The 23,375-nt window shown below is 43.4% G+C and overlaps 2 protein-coding genes across 3 annotated transcripts in view; both read left to right on the top strand.

Moving 5' to 3' along the window:
- The window catches only part of LOC107032855 (collagen alpha-1(XII) chain-like), a 34,033-nt gene extending 16,481 nt beyond the window's left edge, over positions 1-17,552 (top strand). Inside the window, 5 exon segments of the mRNA XM_072948410.1 lie at positions 241-379; positions 674-817; positions 11,740-12,099; positions 16,549-17,005; positions 17,286-17,552. The gene's annotated coding sequence lies outside the window, so the exon portion shown is untranslated.
- A 980-nt stretch (positions 17,553-18,532) lies between these two features.
- The window catches only part of LOC116278332 (uncharacterized), a 75,378-nt gene continuing 70,535 nt past the window's right edge, over positions 18,533-23,375 (top strand). Inside the window, exons 1-4 of one of the 2 annotated variants that reach the window (XM_072948408.1) lie at positions 18,533-18,663; positions 20,761-20,862; positions 22,184-22,251; positions 22,718-22,751. In XM_072948408.1, the coding sequence (XP_072804509.1) occupies positions 18,639-18,663; positions 20,761-20,862; positions 22,184-22,251; positions 22,718-22,751 (229 nt within the window). In that variant the 5' untranslated portion in view covers positions 18,533-18,638. The remainder of the gene's footprint in view (positions 18,664-20,760; positions 20,863-22,183; positions 22,252-22,717; positions 22,752-23,375) is intronic. The other variant, XM_072948409.1, reaches the window with a different exon arrangement.

The raw sequence follows: 23,375 nt of genomic DNA on the forward strand, positions 1-23,375 counted from the left end.
AAAAAAACTCAGTTTTAGTAGAATATAAATAATAACCTATTATATCCATAAAATGCTTGCAGTTTTCAGAGCTCTGTCTTGTATTTACTTTTAAACGAACTGAATTGGTAAGATACTTGGTTCTAAGCCATGTCGTCAGCCAGTCTTCCCATGCCCATTAAAATAGAACAGGGCGGTTTGATTACATGCAGTTTTTGTAGATCACCTCCAAAAAGTTTGTTCTTCCTTTTCTTACGACAGGGACTCTGCCAGCCCCAACAAACCTGCAGATACCCAAGTAACACCAGAGAGTTCCAGAGGGACTTGGGATCACGGAGCTTCTGACGTGTCTCTCTACAGAATCCCCTGGGCCCCTTCTGGAAGCTCAGATAAAATGGAGGTAGTGTTAATTTCTTCTCTCTCTTCCCTTTTTCTTTTCTTTTTTTTAAAGATCCCATTTTGTTATAGGGAAACTTGTTTGAAATATGTATTGCCTCTATTTCCTGAAAAGCTCTGAATGGAGCACTTTATCCTTTTTTAGGTCCATGCGAGAACCGTAGATTAGGATTTTATCACAAGGGAGTAAACACCCCAGAGAGTGGTGAAATCCCTGGTAACAGTTCTGTTACACCCCTCCCTCCACCCCTGTGTCCACCACGCTCCCAGACAGGCCACTAACTGTTGATTTATTTAGGACCATACAGTGGACTGAGGAATCGGGAGTGTCTTTGGGGAGACAACCAGCAGCCTCTCCATAGCCTGGCATCATGCTGATGGGCCAGTTCAGCAATAGAGGATCATTTTTTCTCCCACCGTTGGTGACCCAGTCGATGAAAACGTGAGTCTGATACTCATTTGAGCATTTTGTAACCTCTAGACTGATGGGAGGGTGAAATTAAGGTTTTTTCTTTAGGAAGTGCTGTGATGACAGTTGAGTCCTTGACTATTGTGTAGCAGTCACATTTTTATGACTTTCTCTGACCTGGCCAATCAGAATCCTTCCCAGCTTGGTTGGGGGTGTTGACATGGGGCTGTGCTTGGCGATACAGTGGGGGCCAAGGCTGAGGCAGGAGACCTGGAGCCCCTGCTGGAAATCCTGGACCCTGGACCCTCCGCCAGCAGAGGGCACTGTCCCCTCCCTGGTGATCCAGCCTCCTGGCCTCCTGTCCTCCTGTCCTGAGCCCTGCTGGGATCCTCTCACCTGGACCTGCATCAGGGGAGTTGCCTTTCAGAAGGCCTGTCATTGTCCAGGGCTTATTTTTCTTTGTATGGTCTGCTCACTTTCCAGTTGGTACTTAGTGCTTGTCTTACATTGACCTGAAGACTTATTTTTAAAATTTCTTACCCAGAGCCCTGGGCTCAGGCACTGGACGCCTGCTGACCAGGGCCAGCGTGGTGTGAGCACCAGCTGCACAGGGAGGCCGATGTTGGGCCCCTGCTGGCCTGTGCACAGCGCCCCGCAGCCTGGGCTGGGCCCAGCCTGGCTGGGGAGGCCTCGTGGCCCCTGTGGGGTGGGCAGGCCAGGCCCCACGAGGCCTGAAGAATTTTTTTTTAAATGTTGTGTAAGTTAATCTTTTATTGGCTCTTCTCTCTTGTGAATACTTGTTTCCTAGTCTGGTGTTTGCCGGTGAATTTTATTTTGTTTCTTTCTTGCTCATACAAGATAATCCAGTTGATTTTATACACTGATCGTCAGTCCAGTAACCATGCCTTAATTCAGTTATTAATTGTATATGTCTTTGGATTATGGTGGATTTTCCCTGCGTATAGTAATGCTATGCATGCACAATGACAGTTTTCTTGCTTATGGTTTGGTCTTTATGCCTCATATTTTGTTGTTAATTGCATTATTACCCTGACAGTGTCTTCAGTAGAGTACTGAATAGAAGGGGTGAAAGCTGGCATCTGGTTCCAGTTACAGAGAAAACTCTTTCAGTATTTGCACATTAATTATATTGTTTGTTATTTTTACTGAGCTGATACTCTGTTCTTCTCACCACACGACTGGCCAGTAAACCAGGAGACAATGTATTGGGGCCAGGAATAGCGACTTTATTCAGAAAGCTTGCTGACTCAGAAGATGGCAGACGGATGTCCTGGAGACCCATCTTCCCCAAGTCAGAATTCAGGCGCCTTTTATGCTGAAAAGAGGAAGGGAAATGCTTGGTTGTTGGAAATATCTTGGTGTAGGAATTTGTTCTTGAAATTCTTTGTTCTTGCAGCTGTGCATGTGGGTCAGATCATGGTGTCCCTGTAAACCTCCAAAAAAACAAACATTATTTTCTATTCTGCAACTTTTTATTTTTATATGAATGAAACTGTGTTAATGTCCTTAAAGGTCAGAGCCTTCAGAATAAGCTCTCCTGTCTATTTCAGACTGTTGGCAACATTGTTATACAAAAGGTGCAGAGCCAGCAAGACTGAGCCTAGGAAACAGATCTGATATGGAGTCAGATTTGTTCTTTTCTATTACAGCTGTGGTCCATTTCTCTTCTTAGGCAGAGGCTGGGAACCCGGAAGTTTTCTTCCACTCACTTTGTGCTATAGTGGGGACAGAATCTGTGAAAAATGCCTGAACCCTTGCTCAGACTGCACACTTTTTCAAAAGTGCTTTGTGCTTTGTTACTGCTGGGGGTTTAGTGGTTGTTGGGTTCTGTCATATCTCAGAGACGGGTAGGTTAGGTGGACGGTTGTCTCTGGAGCTAGCTGGGGAAAGAAGCTGCATTAAGTACCCACCTGCCCATTCAGACTCCCCAGGGGCTAGGGAGTGACTTTCTCCTCATTTTCAGAGACAGGCAGATTGGAAGACAGATCCTTGGGCAGCAGCTGGAAAAGGTGGAGCAGTAGATGTGAAGTATCTTCCAGGAATGATCTTTGATCTTGAACGAACTTCTGGGATGAGTCACGGAGAGGAGTCACAGGACAGTGCATGAGACTGATAAACAAAAACAAACACACACAGACAAAAAACACTGATCTGTTCTCTGTGGACACTGAAGGACCTAGTGAATGTGGGGCCTCCTAAGCTCCCAGGAAACAGACGATAGAAGCCAGACCCTCAGACAGGAGCCGAAACAGTCAGGGTGCTAGGTATGTGGTCCTTCTCCTTCCAGGATAGGCTGGAAGCCTACTCTCCCTCCTCCCCCAGCCCTGGAGCATGCTGGGGGAAGGAGCAGTAGCAAGTGCCTGCTTGCCCATTCCAGCTCCCAGAGGACCCTGACTGCTCCCAGATACAGGCCAATTTGAAGTCTGACCTTCAGGAAGCAGTTGGGGTAGTTGGAACATTCCATGTGCCATCTACACACCACCAGGGTAAAACTGGCACCTGAGTGTTTCTCCCACTTGCTGGGTGCTGAGCTAGGAGAAATGGCCCTTGGCAGTGCTTGCACACCCATTTAACACCACCGCTGTCTTATCTGTGGTTCCCTGGGGTACGCATGAATGCTGAGCCCCCTGAGCTCCCTGAGCTAAGTGATTTAGGGGCCAGTCCCTCGGAAGGCAAGTACAGGTGTGGGCACCATAGATGCTTTGTTCCAAGCCTGTGCTCCTTAGATGACGACAGTCGGGGTTGCATCCTGAGTGTAAGGCTCAGTGCTGGGCACTGGGTTTGTGCACAGGTGTGTCTCAGCTTTTCCCAACATTTGGATATTTGCCCTGACATCCAGTGTGTAGGAGAATGCACTAGTTTTTAGATTTCTCTCAGAGGAAATTGCTTCTTGCGTAGCTTTTCTTCAGTACATCCGTGGGAGTGGAGAGAGGAGACTCCAGTTCCACCATTGTGTAATGTCCCAATTACACATTTTTAAATGGTTAACATACTGAATTTTATGTTATGTGAAATTATATCCAAATAAAAAATTTAAAAACAAATGGAAAACAAACTTTAAACCATTGTTGCCATTAACATGCACCAGCTTATCAGCTGTAAATGTAGCAAAAACACACAAACATTAAATTAGCATTAAGAAGTGACTTTAAGGTGACAGAGAATCAGCCACGTGGTGCTGGTGCTCTGGATTCACCTAGGAGAGCAGGAAGTAACTCATTTCTGCTTCAACTATGCGTGTGGTGCCTGGCCCTGGTAGGTGACCCGGTGGGCAACAGTTTTCTTTAGAAAAACAAAAGTAAAACCCCAATAACATACTGACTTTTATGCTAAATAACAGTAGCAACTGGACCCATTATAATAGCTAACAAGATAATCAAGTACTGGGAATGATAACAGAGCAACGTGAGCTCTTAGATTGATGATGAGATGTTATAATGGTACAAACATTTGAAGACGTTAATTTGACCACACACCTTGTGTGTGAACCAGTAATTCCTGCCCACCGCCCCAGTTTTTTACCCAGGAGAAAAATAGTTCCACAAAAAATGTGTAACAGTATATTTATAAGCAGTTTTTTTTTCATTCTTTCCGAAACTGGGGACACATTATGTATCTGGCAATAAGAGAATGAATAAACATAGTACAGCCATATAAACGTTTAACCTGGAACATTCAGGATTAAAATGGATCTTAGTATTAGAAATGATTAAATCTCATAAAATTTCATGCTGAGAGCAAAGGTGAGGTAGGGGCACAAACTGTGCTGTTGAAAACAAGAGCCTTATTTACAAATTGTAAGCTGAACCCCTGCTGCTTCTTTCCTTGTTCAGCTTCCAGCATCCTGGCAGCCACGCTCAATGTTGCCAGACAGGAGACTGTAGAACACCTGGGGGACATCTGGAGCTGTCCAAGTCTAGGATGTCCAGATCCACGTGCATCTCCCCAGTTAATACAGGGAAGAGCACTGAGAGATCCAGGCCATCACCCAGGTACATAGCATTCATAGTCAGCTGATTCCCATGTAGCACACAAGTGCGAATGGGCAGGGGAGGACTCTGTGACATGTGAGGACATCTAGCATGAAAGGTGGAGGGGAAAACATGGAAGAGAGGTACCAGAGGAACAGAAAAAAAGATCATAGGAGAACATGAAATAAGTTTTCTACTAATGTATTTCAAGTAAATGGAGAAGATAGTGTATCCCATGAGCACTATTTACATACAGAAAAACTATTTAAATACATGTATGTGTATGTACAGGTATATGTGCATATATAACATGCATATGTATATGGTTGCACAACCACCCAGAAACTTGCACCAACAGGCTTGTTAGGCTCATTTCCAGCTCTCTGTACCTGCATGGAATAGGAAACTCCTGACCTATTTGGAGATTTTGAACAGAACCACTTGGATTTATGCTCCCTAGAGAAGGCCCCCGAAATGCGTTCTCAATACATGTATCATCTTCAGGTACTCCCATAGCACACCACCACAAATGGTTTTATTACCCACTTGACCTTTAAGACAGTTTAGAAAATCTCCCTCTGCTCCCTGGTCCACTGTCTCCCACAGGGTACGTGAGGTTAGCATTCACACGCAGTGTCGGCATCTTAGAGCCCTGGGAATGCTGGCCTTTCCTCAGCGGAGTGGTTAACCAGCGGTGAGTGCGCCGACCTGCACCTTGGTTTCCACCTTGGTATTACGGGGGTCATAGTAGATATTTTCTTCTGTTGTCCTCATGAGGATTGAACGAGAAAATCCAAATAATCTATGTGTTCCTATTCCCTTCTCACACCTGGGTTAGGCAGTTTCTCGATAATTGCTGGGCAGTTCAGGGAGACTCGTGTGGCTTGCATGGGCTCTGGCTAAAGAATGCTGAACCTCAGCCTTGGGAAGTGGGAGGTAACGGATTCAATGGTTCATAGGATGATAGGGCTGGAATTTACCCTCAGAAGCATAAGGAAAGGTGGGCTCTCTTACCATCCCAAGATCACCAGATAGTGAAGGAAAAATGGTACCTGGAGGAAGATCTCAGAGCTCAAAAACAATCCCAGCCTGAGTTTCCAGGTGGAACACGGGTTGGCATCACTTTACAAGAGCCAAGTGAAGAGCAGCACTTCTTGTACCGTGACTATGTGTGATGGTTCAGACCATATTCCTTGTTTCTCTCAAGGGCTCTGTGAGTACCTGAGATGTCTGTCACTTTGTTGTGAAACGGGACCAGGATGGAGATTCTGCACAGCCCTAGGCCTAACATCTCGGGACAGACCACTACTGTGGCTGTTTGTTCTTTTGTTGATGCTGGGAAACCTAAGTTGACCTGTGAGCACAAACAGGCCCCTGGAGTTTACCCTGTGAGACCGACCCAGCCCTCGGACGACTCCTCTGCTAAAGTGAGTTGACTCCCCAGTGGCCCTTCATACTGGTAGCTGCAGTTGTGATGACTTCCTGGGCCCCGGACCTTTGTAACATCCTCAGCACTTGCAATTTCTACCCTGCGGTCATGGGACCTCGTCTGAAGTCTCCTTTCATATAGTGTCTTCCACTTCCCATCCAGATACTCTCCTCTGCCTTCATCTCTGTTTCTCTGGACGAGACAGTCTCTGATGCAGATGCTTGAGTAAGAATTCTTTCTTCATCCTGATTCTTCTCCTCCCTCGAACCCACATGCATCATCATGTCTCATGATCTCTGCCCATATGACTTCTCCTGGATCCAGTTCCATCTCTCTGTCTCCAACTCCCCTGCTCCCTTTGGTCCAGCCATCATATCCTCAGTCTGAAATCATTGTCTTGGTCTTCCACCTGGTTTGCCTTTTTCCAAAGTGGTAGCCACTGTCTTTTTGAATAGAAATCAAAGACTTTATTTGTGATGTCGGCTCCTCCCTTCTTCTGACCCCTGGTGGCCTCTGCCTCCATTTCTGCCATTCTCTCCCTGCATTCTGGCCCTCTGGATTCTGCCTGGACCTCACAACCACCATGATCAGTGCTCTATGACCCACGTTGTCCCACACCCCATGAGGCTTCTCTCTAGGTATATTCAATGCTCAAGTGTCCCCTGGTGGCTGGCGCCTTAAAGGGCCACCTCTGCCAAGACTACCCCCAATTCCACTGCTTCCCCTTTCCCTGTTTCTATTATAAGTAAAACTTCTCACCTCCTGGCATGCGTATCTCCTCTTTAATTTGAGTGTTCAGAATCTTCCTTCCCTCCCTGAAGTGTTAGCAATGTGAAACTGTCGACTTTCTTTTCAGTTTTAATTAATCTTCTCCAACTCGAGCACAATTTTATCAGTTGTGAGGAAATGTTTATTTTATCTTGATGTTATGTCTGCCATTTCCTCATGTGATTCCCTCCAGGTCTAAAAGTCTTATGTTCTGCTTCCCTTCTACCATGATCAAAACCAGTTTGTGCTCATTACCTAGTGAGAGGACGTCATTTGTGAATAAAGATACTAACTGTGAGGCTCAGACTTCATTATGTGGGGGAAACAACCTTGAGAACTCCTCAGACTGCACTGAGGAGTGAGTGTAAGATGGTGAGTGAGAGGTGGGGGGGGACAGTGATGTGGAGGTTCCCCCAAATTGTCCAGTTGGATTTCTTCTTCAACAGAAAACTCACATTGCAGCATTATCACAGTGAAATGAAACAATCTCCATGTAATTTATCAAGTTTATTTTTTCATTTGTAGCCACTGTTACATTAGAATATAGATTTTAAATAAAAATTCCTTTTTATAAATACCATTTAACTCCATCTGAAAGGTAATTATCTTTTTTTTAATAATACATATTCCAAAACTTGCTTTGATTTAAATTTAGGACTACTGGCAATTTATCTCGAAAAAAATACTGCTATTGGCAACTAAAAATCTATATTGATAATCTACATGTATTTTCAAATTATAATGCAATTTTATACAGAGAAGAAAATATGAATGTAGTGAAATAGATATGTATGTATTTCACATGAGATTTAAGTATACTCGTTAGTAAAATCGTCTTGAGAGATGTGGCTTAAACACCCACTGAGTAAAAGATCAGCCCCTCAACTACAGCGTTTTCACACCGCTGATAAGTGATAATCCAAGCTTCCTGCGAATGTAAAGAAAATAATCCCACGTGTGTTGATGTGTTAGGAATTGCAATACATTTTAGACGGGACAAGCTGACCATGAAGGAGCTCACTGGTGTGTCCAGCATGTAGAGCTGGAGGAACTGTAGCCCAAGGAGGGGGTCCTCTGCCCCCACTGGCCTCAGTGCCGCTCAGGTGGAGATGCACTGGGGTTGGTGAGTGCAGCCTGGTGGCTTTGGAGGCCTGAGTGGAGGGGAGGAAACATCTGTGCTTTAATGCCCAGGCCGCTCCTGGGGAAAGACCCTCCGGCCCGGTGCTTGGCCTCCTGGCTGGTGTGGGAAAGCCCCTCGTGGTGTGGTGACTCTCAGAACCTCTTCCAGGAGCTTGAGCACTTTTATCTCTAGCATCTCCTCCTCTTTAGCTGGCATCTCCTTTCTCTGTCTTCAGTTCCTGGATCACCAGAGAATTGAGTTCCTTCATAAAAATCAGGATGACCCTCATCCCCTTTCTGTAAGTGTCGGTGAGGCTGGGTTTATTGAGTGACTTTTTCTATCCTGGCATTCTCGAAAGATGTCTCCATCCCTGCATACTGCTTTTAGGCAGCACAAAGCTTGCCGGTGAGTTGGCATTTGTCCTCGATCTGTGCAGCCAGTGTTTTTGTGAGCTGCTTTTCTTGTCTTCCGTAAAGACGACTTCCAACAGACTGAACAAGTCTGAATGAAAGTAAAAGGCCCATCAAGAAACTGGTGACAGTCAGACACACCACGTCTCCCACTGGAGGCTCTGGAATGTGACCATGAACTCAGGCCATTGGGCAGCAGCACCACCACCGCCTCACTCAGCTTCCCAAACCTCAGCCTAAAGCCAAGCTGTGCAGAGGAGGGCAGCCCCTGCATGGCACTGACCCACCACAGGGCTCTGCCTGGTTTCCGTGGGTCCTCCAACCACAGCAAACCCCCAAACACCCCAGCATCCCGCCCGGAACGCAGCCAGCACCTGGCAACCTGGATTGGTCAGGTATCCAGTCTGTTGAGGGAAGGGGTCAGTGGGAGTCTTGTAAATATATTCTCTCCATCCTTGTCTGAGGTTAATTTTTCTTTAATTCTTACTGTTTATATGAACGTAGAATTGAAATGCAGTTAATAGTATCACCTTTAAGTTCATGGCTTGACAAATCGTAAAAATGTATAACCCCTACGGAATCCAAAAACTGTCAATATGTGTATCATATCAGTTAACACAAAATCCCATCACATTTCAGTTAAAACACACCCACTCTCACCAATTTAGCCTTTTAAAAAATTGTCATGAACATCCATCAGTTTGGCAGTGGCCATACTTCATAAAAATGAAGTAAATCATGTACGCGTCAACGTCTGTCTCTTTTTGCTCTAAGTACTGTTTTTGAGAGCCACACGTTTTCATTTGAATAGTTCATTCTGTTTTAGAGCAGAATAATTTGTCCTTGTAAGAATATATCACAAAAAATCTACCCATTCTCTTAATGGACATGTGATTTAGTCCATATATAGGATATTATGAATAAGTATTTTTGAATATTTATGTAAATTTTTTTCTAAGTGTCTGTTTTCACTTTTCCTGGGTGAAGAATGCCTGCCTGGGGGTGGCAATACTGGGTAGGTATGTGCTAAATACTCTTACTTTGAAGTCGTTTTCTTGTGGTATAATTTACATGCCATAAATTCATCCATTTCAAAACACAATTCTTTGATATTTTTGCATGTTTATAAATGTACAGAGCTGTGTCTCCATCATAATCCCACTTTAGAACAATTCTATCACAGTAAAGATTTCTCAGTCTTCACTTTTCTCTGTTGATTTCGTTTGCCACAGTCTCTCTCTAAGATGCTTCCGCTGGGTCAATGCATGATACTGTTTTTATAATTGGTCTTGTTGTTTTGTGCATTTTTCTCAACTCGCCAGCTCCTCCTTCTCTGACGCCAGTGATGGTTTCTCTATTTCTCCCAAAACCCTTAGCTATGTTAGTTGTGACCCAGGATGTAGTTCTTGGACCAGTTTTCTTTCTCAGCAACTCATCTCCTTGCTGACCTTGTCTAGCCTTGTGGCATTACTGACGTCTAAACTGTCATGATTTCTACATTTACGTATCTCTTCCAAACCCTTCCATACGGTCCAGATCACACCCACCCAGCTGCCTCCACACGTCTCCATGTGGGCATCGAACACACTCTGCCTCCTCTCCCTCAGTCTCCCACTTGCTCCAGCACCTCCATCCTGACAGGTGTTCAGGCCCCGACTTTGTGATCTCAACTTCTCTCTTTTCTCCACTTCACCGCCTCCCTTATCAGCAACGCCTCTATCCCCAGTTTCAGAATGTGACCCGCACTTGCCTGATCAGAGCTGCCGTCACCTCTTGACAGGATGAGCTTGAGTGTGACAGGATGTGGTCACCCAGTAGGAACGGTGATGGGTGTCACCCCCATACATCACCACCCCTACCACCCACCTGTCCTGTTTCCCTTCACCGCCCTCATTACCACTTCACATGCCAAGTACATCTTGTGTGAGTTGTCTAGTTCTTCACTGAATTGAAAGTTTCATGAGGGCAGATGTTTTTCACCAATTTGTTACTGCTTTGTTTTCAGTGGGGGGGCACTGCTAGGGTAGCACTATGGGTGCAGTATGAATGCAAATGAAAGAACTACTGAATAGCATGAGAATCCAAAATGTATTGCATTTGCTGTGATGAATCTGTGATTTTTTGCAGATCGTCATGTGCATGTCAGCATATTTCAGTTACTCTTTAGACTTCTGATATAAAATTGTCTTTAATATCTTCTTGGGAAGTAACACTAGAATTAGGAAGATTATGCAGTAAATAGTAGAGGAAAACCTAAAAAGAAAATGAAATACTTAACAAATAATGAACAGTGTCTACCAGTGGTGGGGCTTCACCTCATGGAAGCTTGTAGAGGGGCAGCTCAAGGAAGGGTCTTCATCTCCACTGTGTCTCCCCTCTGAGAGTGAGGGTGTTGCATGTCCATGGATGTGTGTGTAACCAGTGTGGGAAGGCCCAGTTCTGGAAGGCTTGGCAAGGAGTACCTGCTTCCGCTCCCTCCAGATCTGGCCTCCTGCAGATCTCCAGTCAGCTTTAGTCCCTGGGAATTTTCTGGGAAACCAATAAACCAAGTTGCTGTGACATACAACATTTTCAGACAGTCACTAGGATTGTGACTGGTAACTTTATTACTAGGACACATACAAATTTTAGAAACTTTGTTATTTTTATGACATTACTGTTAAGGATATTTATCTGTGCAATATAACCTAAGAAGGTTTCTTACTTACATGATAATGCTTTCCATCTAATTGAACATACCAAATAATCCTGCTTCATTTAATATTTCTTTCTTAGATATCATAGGGGTCCTCAAGTATCCCAAAGTTAGCTGCTGATCAAAATAACTTTCATTAGAATTTGATACTTGGGAAGTTTGTCAAGAATATCAAAAAGTTTCAAAAGACTTGTTCAAATAGGATCATAGGTCACAGTGAAAGAGTACTTACTCACTTTACCAAAGTGGCAGAAGATTTCAAAAGTAAGTGCAGGTCACTTAGAGGCAAGGAAATTCACAGAGCCTGTTAACCAAGAGCAGCATTCTAAGAAAACTTGGCTCTCCTAACAGGAAGAGAGGATGTTGGCGGTAGATGTGGCCAGCATGCAGGTTCTTTTCCCGTCCCAGAAAGAATTCAGAGACAAGACCTGGAGGGTAAGAAAGCAGAGTAAGAGTTTACTAAGAGGTAGTCAGTGCCCTGTCTACAGGAGAGCGGGCAGGCTCAGGTGAGCGGTTTTTCACTCTTCTCTTTACTTTACAGGCTTGGGGCCACTTGAAGGGGATCCCAGGACTCTTCTCAACCACTGTCCCATCTCACAGCAGGTCCTGGTGGGTCTCCTTCCTTCGAGTTGAGACATCCCACTTTCTGGGAACACATTCTTGACAGATTACCGTGCTGCTTGGACTCCAGGAATTATGGCCTGCTAAATGGAAGGGAAATAGACATTAAAAATAGTTAAAATCAAGACAGAAACTTCATCTAAGCCAGTACTCAAGAAATCTTGCTGAATGCTACAGGACGAGGCTACCCTAGCGGTGTCCCACCAACCTCGAAGTCAGGAGCCATAAGGAAGCAACGCCAAAGGAGAGCCGGGTCCAGCGCGGAGGAGTTTCATACTTGGTGAGGTCTTGACCTTTTCTATGCTCAGTGTCCCCACATCGTCTAAGTGCAGCCCTCCTAGGGTGCTGCGCAAATTGTCTAACCTTACAGTAAAACACGAAGAAATGAAATTCTACAAAGTGAGTACGTGGTCCTTCTAAAACGCTACCTTAAAATTTTAACATAGGTGATCAAATCTCTGACCATGCAAGCAGCCAGAACCTTAAAGATTCTGAAATACCTTAGAAATACTGTGTATTCAGTAAATAGTGGATTAGGCTTAAAGAATCGGAGCCCTAAAATACAGTCGATTCATTGATGATAGGACATAAACAGGTATCAGTGGATGCCATTTGGGCGTGTCTCACTATTTATGTGTAAAACGCATTTCACCAAGCTAACATCTGTCTCTCCAATAAATAACAATAAAGGATTATTATTTGTTTCATTCGAAACAAGTAATACATCTGCTTTTCATAGATGCCTTTCCCAGTTTACAAAATTCTTCTCCAAACCCAGTGTGGTTTCCTGTAATTTCAAATAAATACATGTGAATATTGAGATTCATATTACCCAAGTGACTTGCCCAAGTTTTCACAACCAACATTACAGCAGAGCTACTATTCAAGTTTCTATCAATTCACCATAATGTGCATGATTTTCATTTTGTTTTCGACCCCAGTTCTTATCAGAGAGCCTCGATCATATTGGTCTTAGGAAATATGTTGGATTGAAGTAGACTTACAGGATTGGTTAACTATTCAGAGAATAAATAATGACTAGGCTAATGACTAACTGGGAAAAACAGGCAACAAGATTGTAACTCATTCTTTGAATCTTATTTTTACATTTTGAATTTCAGCGTTATTAAGGCATAATTGACATACAGTTGTAGAAAACTTAAACCCTATGTCACGGTGGTTTGATATACATACACACAGTACAAGGATTCTCTCCATGAAGTTAGTGAACACACACATCACCTCAAATACTCACCGTTTGTGTGTGTGTGTGTGTGTGAGAACACGTAATTTCTACTCTCTTCGAAAATCAATTATACAGTAAGTGTTGTCAACTATAGTCATCATATTTAACATTAGATCCACAAAGCTTATTCTTTTCATAGGTGAAAGTCTCTACCCTTTCATCAACCTCTCATTATTTCCCCACCCTCCAGCCATTGGCAATCATTTTTCTACTATTTCTTTGAAATTCACTTTCTCTTTTTTAGATTTCTCATCTATGTGATGTCATGCAGTCTGTCTTACTTATTTTGCATAATGCCCTCAAGTTCCATCCATGTTGTTCTGAAAATGGTAGGATTTCCTTCTTTGTCATGGCTGGTTCCACTTTGTCAATACACTTGAGTGTGTGTGGCTTCCTTATACATGCATCCTTGGATGGTCATTTAGTCTCTGTATCTTGACTATCGGGAATAATGCTGCATGAAGATGGGCGTGCAGATGTCTCTCTGATACCCTGTTTTCATCTCCTGTGGATGTGCACCCAGAAGTGGAAGTGCTGGATCGTCTGATAGTTGTTTTTTGGTTTTTTTGAGGAACCTCCATACTGTTTTCCATTATGACTGTGCCAGTTTCACTCCTACCAACAGTATGTACAAAGGTTTCCTAATGTCCACATCCTCTCCGACTCAGGTTGAGTGTCTGTCTCCTTGATGATAGCCACTCTTAACAGGTGTGAGGTGATAATCTCATTGTCCCTTTGATGTGTATTTCCCTGATGATTCGTGACATAGAGCACCTTTTTATGTCCCTATTGGCTATTTGTACGTCGTCTTTGGAAGAATACTTATTCAGTTCGTCTGCTTATGTATCATATTGTTTGTTTTTTGGATTGAGTTGTATGAGTTCATGTATCTTTGATACTAGCCGTTACTAGATACATGATTTGCAAATATTTTTTCTCATTCCATAGGTTGCCTTTTCATTTTTTATTGTTCTGCTTGCTGTGCAGAAACTTTAAAATTTGATGTAGTTCCACTTACTTATTTTTGCTTTTGTTGTCTTTGCTTTTGGTGTCAAACCCAGAGAATCATCACCAAGATCAATGTCAAGGAATTTACCAGAGTGCTTTCTCCTAGGAGTTTGACAGTTTCAGGTCTTATGTTCAGATCTTTCATCCATTTTGGTTGATTTTTGTGTATGACATAAGATAGGGGTCTGGTTTCACTTTTTGCAGGTTTCTGTCCATTTTCCTCAATGCCATTGATTGAAGAAACTATCCTTTCTCCACACCCTTCTTGGCCCCTTGGTCATAAGTCAAATGATCCCTGATGTGCAGGTTTACTTCTGGGCTCTCTATTGTTTTGCACTGGTCTGTGTGTCCCTATTTAGGTCTGTACCATATTGTTCCGATTACTGTAGCTTTGTAACATTTTAAGTCAGAGAACGCAATACCTCTAGCTTTGTTTATCTTTCTCAAAATTGTTCTGAAGATTGCTTCTTGGGTCTTTTGTGGCTTAATACATTTTAGGATTGTTTGTTCTATTTCTGGGGAAAATCTCATTGGAATTTTAGTAGAGAGTACATTGAACCCGTAGATTGCTTCGAGTAACACGGACATTTTAACAATATTAATTCTTCCAATCCATGAGCACAAAATAACTTTTCATTTATTTTTGTCCTCAGTTTTTTCATCAATGTCTTACAGTTAGTAGTGTGAAGCTCTCATGTTCTTTGTTAAGTTTATTCCTAGGTATTTTATTTTTGATGCAATCATAATTTAAACTCTAAAGCTCAGGCGACATAAGTGCAGCTCTTAGCTCCACTGTATTGGATAGGCCCTCTAGCTGTTCAGCAGAGCACCATTTCCCAAGGGAGGCTGATCACAGATTGATCATGTGGTTTTGTGCTGTTTTGTTCAATATGAATACTTTCATAAGTGGCATTTTTAGCAAGATACAGTTTAAAATTTATGTTATATATACTAAATATATATATATATACCAAATAAATATTTTAGATATAAGCATATATATATATTCACTAAATATTCATTTAATACATTACTAAGGTAGGTAATTTCAAGAATCAAATACTCTTTTTGGTCCAAAACCAAACACTGGGTTGACTAGTGACATTTACTATACGCTGAGTTTCTTCATTCTGGTAAGATCAGTGCAGCTTTTCCATTCATTCCATCAAGTTATTTGGCCAGTCTCTCTCTAGGAACAATCTATTTCTTCTTAGGAAATTCATTAAAAGTTTTTTTTAATGTCCTTGGTTGCCCTTCATGCATCTTCTCCTCCTCCTAGTGTATTAAATACTTGTAAAATTCTGGAGGCCACCATGCCCCAAAAAGAGACAAAAGTGTTTTCCAACATGGAATTATTTTATGTAGATGATCCAGCTTCTCATAAAGATTCTCTCTGATTATATAACTTACAGAAAAAAATAGAGAATAAACTTACAAACTGCCTGAGAAAGGGCACATTGTTAGCTGGTCTAGAAAAGAAATACAGATTCTCATTGAATTATTCAAGTTTACCTGTGGAGAATTCCAGACATCATGACCATTTTACAGATTCAACCAACCATGTAACAGGTGAAGGCATCTTATTTGGAATCAGGCAATCAATTAACTATCCAATCACAGTGTCAAAGAATACTGCAAGCAGTACTGTTGCAGTGTTGAGTATTGTTACTGTTACTAGTGTTGCTACCATTGTCACTGTCCTTATAGCCACCACTGGCAGCTCTCATATGTTGAGCCCCTAATATGCGTGGGAACTGTAATTAGCATTTACACAAAATCTCACTTAATATTCTGAACATTTATGAAAGTAGGTCATGTTATTCAACTTAAAAAGTAAAATAATCAGGCACAAAGTCATTAAATAATCTACAGAGAGAAAAATAGTAACTAATCAGTGTTAGATTTAAAACTCAGTACAGCCTTTACAAGTACATGCTCGTAGCCAGCGAACTGTATTACAGAGGAGATCTGACAGAGATGCGTGATGCCAGGCACTCACTAATGGGCTTGGTTATCTTCCTGATAACCTATAGCATAAACGTTATATGTGAAGCTTAAACTTGTATTTTCAGTCACTTGAAGATAGAGAGCAACAGGCATCTCCGTGCGTCCCAGGATCGGGGGTCCGGGTGGGGGCGCGGGCCAGCGGAGGAGGTCTGTCAGGTTTCGGTGTTGTTTCCAGCCCCTCGCTCTCTCCCGTTGCAAGAATTGTCATCGCAGTATATAATCTAGTTTCATATGTGAAAACACGCAGAAGGTATGACTTGTGGTCACGAGTGTACTTACTCATGACAACGTAGAGCTCTAGGTCAGGGATTGATAGGGAGGTGTTTGGGGATTGTTTAGGGGTTTTTTTTTTTTGCTACTTTATTAATTCAGACGTTTCTGGTGGATAATCACAAGGCGAAGTGATCAGCAGGGCATGTCTTACCAGCTCAAGAGGGTTTCTCATGCTCAGTTCTGGCTTCCCCTCAGGCACTCATCATGAAGAAGAAGGAGCGGACCAGGAGGGCCGGTACAGCCCCCACGGCCTGACTGAGCCTCAGGCGGCTCTTATTCTTGATCTGGAAATAACACTGTACCATGTCCAGGGTTCTGCTTCAGACGCTATGAGCCTCTGCCTGGTCCCACGGGCCCCTCCTCTGTGGAGCCTCCAGCCACGGAGTCAGAGATCTGAAGGCCCCGAGCCTGTCCTGCTGCAAAGAAGCCAGGCCACGTGGGGGGGGGTCCTCAAGAAGGTCCTGCAGCAAATGCAGCTTCAACTGCAGACATGGGAGGGAAGTCACCTTCAGAGGATGCCGCCGCCCCTGCTTGTCCTGCCAGCCCTGCTGGGGGTCTGCCCTGCTGAGCCCCCAGCGTCCTAGAGCAGGAAGGAGCCACTCCCCCTGTGCCCTGGCTGAATTCCTCACCCTCTGTCCATGAACAGAATAAGGTAGGTGTCTCATGCCTTGATTTTGGGGGGTTAGTGGATTAAGAAATATATTAAGAGCAAGAAGAATAACACAATTGTAGAAATTCAAGAGGTACAATAGATGCACATTAAAATTTGAATTTCCTTCCTTCCCCATCTGTAGCCTTTTCGGTTCAGTCTCTGGAAGTAACAACTGTTGAGTGTCTGTATTCCTTCCAGATGTAGTGATTGAACATTCCCAGAGCACTGGCCCTCTGACAGGCATATCTCTGAGGGCTACTCATTTACTCGTTTACTGCAGATAGTCAAGTGACAGACGAAAGGATCCTCTGTTCCAGCTGTTCTCCAGAAATGGGAATCTGAGCTGCTCATCAGCATGGCTGAGTGTTGGTCCTCTGCTCAGATGGGTGTGTCGTTTCTAATGTATTCTCCAGTTCTTCTGTGTTTTATTCCTCAGTTTTCCCATCCACACCCACTGTTGTCTATCAAGCTGGGAAGCATTCAGTTTCTTCAATTAGAGAACGTAATTTTACCTATTCTTTCCCACCCTTGTTCACTCACCCCTCACTTGGGCAGTTCTGGAGATAATCTGACACTGTCTACAACCTTACACCTCAGCAGTGATCCAGTCGATTTCTTCTTGTAGCTACTTGGGGAGGAGCAGCGGGGAGGAGCAGCAGTGACAGAGGTCAGTACTAGAGCATTCCAACCTGGCAGTCTCCCTGCTTTGTTGGAAATACGGCAATTTTCTCGTCTTTCTCCTAAAATTTTCACTTGTTCCATGTTGGGGAGGGGGGACTGACTTAACCTTTCCTGAGCTAGTTTTCATGACCATATTTTAAGTAGGGGTGTGACTTGGTGTCGAATTTTTAGCCAGAACCCCCATTTAAACCTAGAGTTTTGGCTGTCTAAAAGTCTTTGTTTGGAAAACCACTTACATGTTTTCCACAACCCACTGGTAAAAATACAGTGATTCCTTTTTCTCGATTATTCAATGGACAGTTTTGTACCTACGCAATGAGAGGGACACTTTTAATGAATACGCAAGAGATTGAGAGATTGTTAAATCCAGAGATTTAGTTGCATCCAGGGAAAAGGAAGTAAAGCAGAAAGTTTTACATAATTTGATAAATATTTGCATAGGGAGAAAATGTGATATTTTACAATTGAATTCCTACTAATGCTGCTTTTCACGTGGAAAAAGTTTTAAATTGTTCACTGTAGAAATGTCTGGTCACTCAGGAATAGTAGAAATGGATAGAAACAGTATTTCCACCAGAATGAAATCTCTTCATTCTCAAAATGTTAGTTTTATCCCCCTTCACTCTGAAGCTTTCAATATCAACAGTATTTGGGGAGCAGGCCTTTTTCGCACAGAGCTTGTTTTCTTAACCAGAGAGTGATCGTGGGTGAGCCTGGATTCAATTTCTGAACTAAAATTAAAATGTTGGCTCTGAAATGCCACCCTTGTCCACGGAGTCACACTAGTCCAACAGACGCAGTTGGGCCCAGGGTCCACAGAGATTGGCTCCCTCAGAGTTCCGTGGTGGTCTGTTCCCAACGGCCACTCTGTGAATGGAGTTTGGTTAGTGGTTGGAGATGAGAGGCTCTGGTGATACTTCACTGGAAACTAGTGGAAGAGTTGCATTTGAACATGGGAAATGTCTGCTGTTGTCAGGGTAGGTTCCTCCTGACCCTCTGGTCCTTCAAGTGGGCTGCTTAACTTGCTAAAACTAGCTTCCGTGCCTATTTTCCATTTTTACTACTTTAATTTGTCTACAGTGGTATAGATCTGTTGCACACCTTTCTTGTGTTATTTAATGTATATTTTAAAACCTCTGTCAAGCTGGCTGCCTCGAATATTTTTCTAAATTTAGAAAAATGTACTTTTTCCTAGTGTGAATTTTATACACAGTCTTCCAGAGAAGAGACACGGGAAACAAACCACGTTGTTCTCACCAAAGCAGGAGCACCCTGGTGCTGCCCCTGCAGTAGGTGTTACAGGAAAGGGGAACGACAGCTCAGGTCTTCTGAAGGGACATCTCAAAACCTGAAACCAAGTATTGGCAGTAAAATGCAGAGATGTTTAGAAAGGAAAGAAACAGGGTTTTTAAGGTGGGATCTCCACGGGTTGGTGGGGACAGGACCACTGGCTGTTTGGGTGCTGCCTGGGAGTGTGGTGAGAGGGGGCAGTTACACTGGGTCCATGGAATGAACATTTGGCAGCTGAGGGAAGAGCCTGTCTGGTCGTCCTCGGAGAGAGTCCCGGGGGGTGATGTTCAGGCTGAGGTTGTGGAGGGGACCCTTTTAGAGGCTGTGGTTCTCTGTCCCTGTCGCTCCAGGATCTAGAGAAGGATGAGCGAGTTTCTAGAATAGAGACTAGATTTTGGTGAAGAGAATGAGCTCCTGCCCATTTTCTGACAGTTCTTTGTCCAGGCTACGCAGTCAGGTGATCAGATAAAAAGTCAGTAAGACATTGTCACACAATTAACTAGGCAGCAAACAGCAGCCCCGATGCTCCTCCCCACTGAATTCACATTGACTTATTCTCCAGGGTGGGTCAGTTGAAGGAAGCTAATTTATGGCAGAGCCAATAACGTGCCCTTCGGTTGAGAATGTTCTGAGTTCTGAGCCAACTTGGGAGCCAGAGAGTCAGTGGAGGTGGTCATCTGGTCGTCAGGAAGGTGTTGTGTGAGATGGCTGACAGTGTGGAGAGTTCCAGGAGGGTGGCGGCAGTTGGAGTTGCCCCTGGTCCTCCCATTCTGAAAGGGGGGAGGGCTTTGTTTGGAGGAATCTGTTGTACTTTCAGTCAGAAATGGACACATAAAGGCAAAAGGCTGGTTGAGGATTTGGACTGTTTTCTTGGCTCAGCCTTCTCAGGGGCAGCGGTTCACCTACAGAACCCTTGGGGCGGGAGGATTTGAAGAGAGGGTGAGGGGACCTCTTGGTTCACGGTCCAGAGGATGACCTCAGGCCTGGCAGGTCTTAGGGGGTCAGGGATTTGTGTCCTAAGGGAACCAACTACATTGCTGTCCCAGATTCACCACTCCTCATTGTTACGACTCTTGGAAAGTCACTCTAAATTTCAGTGCTTGCCACTGTAAGATACGGCGTGTGGCCCCTACTTGACACGCCCTTCAGCTGCAAGTGGGCTGACGTGGGCGTCAGAGGAGACAATAACACATACTCTCCATGGGCTGTGTAGCGTCCTTCCCATGTAAAGGCTGAAGAGTAAGATTCCATCTTCCCTTTCTTTGGAGCCATCAGATTCCCTCTCCAGATTCAGCCACTGCACTTTGTCTAGCTTTTTCTCACAGTCATTCAGTGATTGAACACTTAGAGAGCAATCGAGTCATTAGCCCATTAGTTTTCTTAAGGCTTTAACTCTGTTGAATCATTTTTGGCCTCAGCATGATGTGCTAAGTAGGCTGTGTCAGGACAGGGAGCTGGGGCGCGAGGGCTCTGCGCCACTTCCCCGGGTGCGTGGTGCGCGTGAGTGGGATCTGAAGCCAGGCCCTCAGGCATGGGCACTGTGCTCTGGTTTACACCTAGAATGTAAGTGCATTTGTCCACAGGAATCTGTGTGTTGGGTGTTTTGAGTGCATGCATCACAGTGCAAGGTCTTCCTAAGTCAGACGTTGACTCAGGGCGCCCTGTTGGGCAGCTAGTGAATAAAAGGATCAGAAATTGAGCTGTGAATGAATTACTACTAATTTCCCTATGCTCTTCTGCAATCAAGATGTCAATAATTCTCTCTGTTGTAATGCATTTTCCAGGACATTGCTTCAAGAGGTTAAGAAAATCAACCCGTAAGTGGGCCAGATGCATCTGCTGCTGCCCACCAAACACGGTCGAGCCTATCAATGACGTGACTGAAGGTACTGTGGGCATTCCCTCATTACGTTCAGTCAAGAAAAATTACTCTAGTTCATCCAGTGTCCCGTATTTAAGAGAACACTCTAAAAATGCTAAGAAAGCCATGTTCTTTCATTTCATGTATTCAGTCTGCTTAACTGCATTGGTGGTTTTATAACTAGAGAAGTAAAGATACATTTAACAAAATCTGGTTTATGTTTAATAATAGTAAAGATGGTCTCTAAGCTCAGGCTAAATTGTGACTGTTAGCTGAACTAGGTATCTCTCTGAAACCATGTTTCCACAGTTTTAAAAATTACTATGCAAATTTAGAAAAGGATTATATGAACATAAAAGTTGGACAGCTAATACAGAATGTTCCCAGATCCCCATCCGTCCGGTTTCCCCTATTAACGACATTCAGCATTACTGTTGTGCATCTGTTACAATTAGCAAAACAATGTGGCTTATTTTTATTAAGTAAAAGTCCGTATTTTACTACGTTTCACTCTTTGTGCTGTGACATTGGATGAGTTGTGGACCCAAAATGGAATATTATTCAACTAGAAACAGGAAGTAAATTTTGAAATATGCTACAGCGTGGATGGACCAAAATAAAAAAATACTATCAATAGTGAAATCAAGCAGCACAGAAGAACAAGTACAGTATCATTGTACATTTATTAGGTAACTAGAGTAAGCAGACCTCAAAGAGAGAAAATAGAAATTACCAAGAACTAGAAGCAGGGATGAAGGTGGAGTTACTCCTCAGAGACTACAGCTGTTATGTCAGATGTGATGAGAATGGTTTGGAAATAGACAGTAGTGATGTGTAAACAGAATTGTGAAGGTAATTAATGTCACTGAATTAAATCCTACAAATTATTGCTAGGATAAATATTCCATATGTTTCAAAGAAATAAACAAAGTACAAAGAATCCGATAGACTAGATGGTGAACACGGCGGCAGCAGGCAGGCTTGTAAGGAATCTGAAATAGTCTTGTAACTCTTGAGAAGTGGGCATTTGACGGGGCTGTAGAATGAGCAGGAGGAGGCGTGAGTCTCTAATTGACACCCAGTGTGCAATTTAGTGTTTACCCTTTTCAAACAGACTGTATTGAATTGCTGAATTTCCCCTTAGCTAGAATGCTAAAAGTTCTCTTTCACATTTCTCTCAAGTTCCTCTTTTCTCCTTTTAATCCACCAAAAGTGACCCAACAGCAGTTCAGATCATATTTAACTCACAGCCATAAACTCCCATTCCATGTCCGCCTCAGATAAGGCTCTCTGAGTAACTGCTGAGCCACAGCACAGTGTCCTGAGTTTGCCCTGTGTTCTCCTAGGTCTCCCTAAGATCGTGATTGAGGACCTGTCCAGTTACAGTCCGAAGGACAATGCGGTTATACACAACGTAAGCTTGCCAATCTTTATCTGAGATAAAAAAAAAGTTGCTTCATTTCCTTTTATGTGTCTCATTCAGAAATGAAAATTTGACAACATACATTAAGATGATACAGAGAAATTTTGAGTTTGGGTAATTTTGAATAAAAAGTCTGTACAAACAAGAAGTGATTTAAAAGTTTATTTGAAACATTGACAGCGTGAGTTACAAACTGTGCAACAGGGAGCATTTTGTTCAGAAGAATAGTTTTCCCCTTGAAAACACTTTTTATATTCTGATCAGCTTGGAATTGGAGGAACTTCCATGAAAAGTTCTAAATTACTCCAAAGGTGTCCTTGCTGTTTTCTTTTGGGGAAGTTCACTCAACTGTGGTTTCCCGTCTAGTTTCTTAAGGTCACCAGGGGAACAAAACATCTATGCCCATAGTCCGGAGGATGCCATGGTCTTCACAGTGTTCTCTGTTCTCTATTCCCAGGTGAATCGGGGCACCAAGGAAGACAGCGAAGATGGTATGTATTCTGGAACCCTCCTCTGCTGAGGAAAACTCTAGGTGACAAGGAAGCTTGGCCTTTCTTGCTTCCTTTGTTTGGTTTTAGTTGATTCTAGTTTCCCACTGGGAATGAGGATGATGGATGCGGTGAAAATAACGAATTTCCCAGAAAAGAGTGGTGCACAGATTGTCCAGTCCCTGGAGAAAGGAGGATATTTAGATGGTGTGGGTTTGTTTCTGTGAAGATTCAAGGGGGAGGTCCATGTGTGCGCCTCTGTGGTGTGATTGTGAATCTGTCCATGTGAATGTGTGTGTTTCCTCAGGAGCTAATGCCCTATTACGCAGCACAACTCTGTCATAAGATGAAAAAAATTTCAGGGCACACTCTCTCTCCATTCATTCACTCTTGCCTCACCACAGATTTTCGTAGAGGTTTGGTTGAAATTCCCTTTCATCACATGGAGATGGCTCAGAGACGAATGACCCAAGCTCTTGATCTGCTACATGGAAAAGCCAAAATATGCAAGGTTCCAGTGTGGCTGTTCTGGACCACTGACTATACTTCCCAGTCAGTCGGGATTGTTAGTGATGGAGCAGGAGGTTCCCTGCTCTGTGCATGTGACTGAAAGTGCTGCAGTCCCCA

This window comes from Vicugna pacos, chromosome 23 (genome assembly GCF_048564905.1).
Source record: "Vicugna pacos chromosome 23, VicPac4, whole genome shotgun sequence".
Lineage (NCBI taxonomy): Eukaryota > Metazoa > Chordata > Mammalia > Artiodactyla > Camelidae > Vicugna > Vicugna pacos.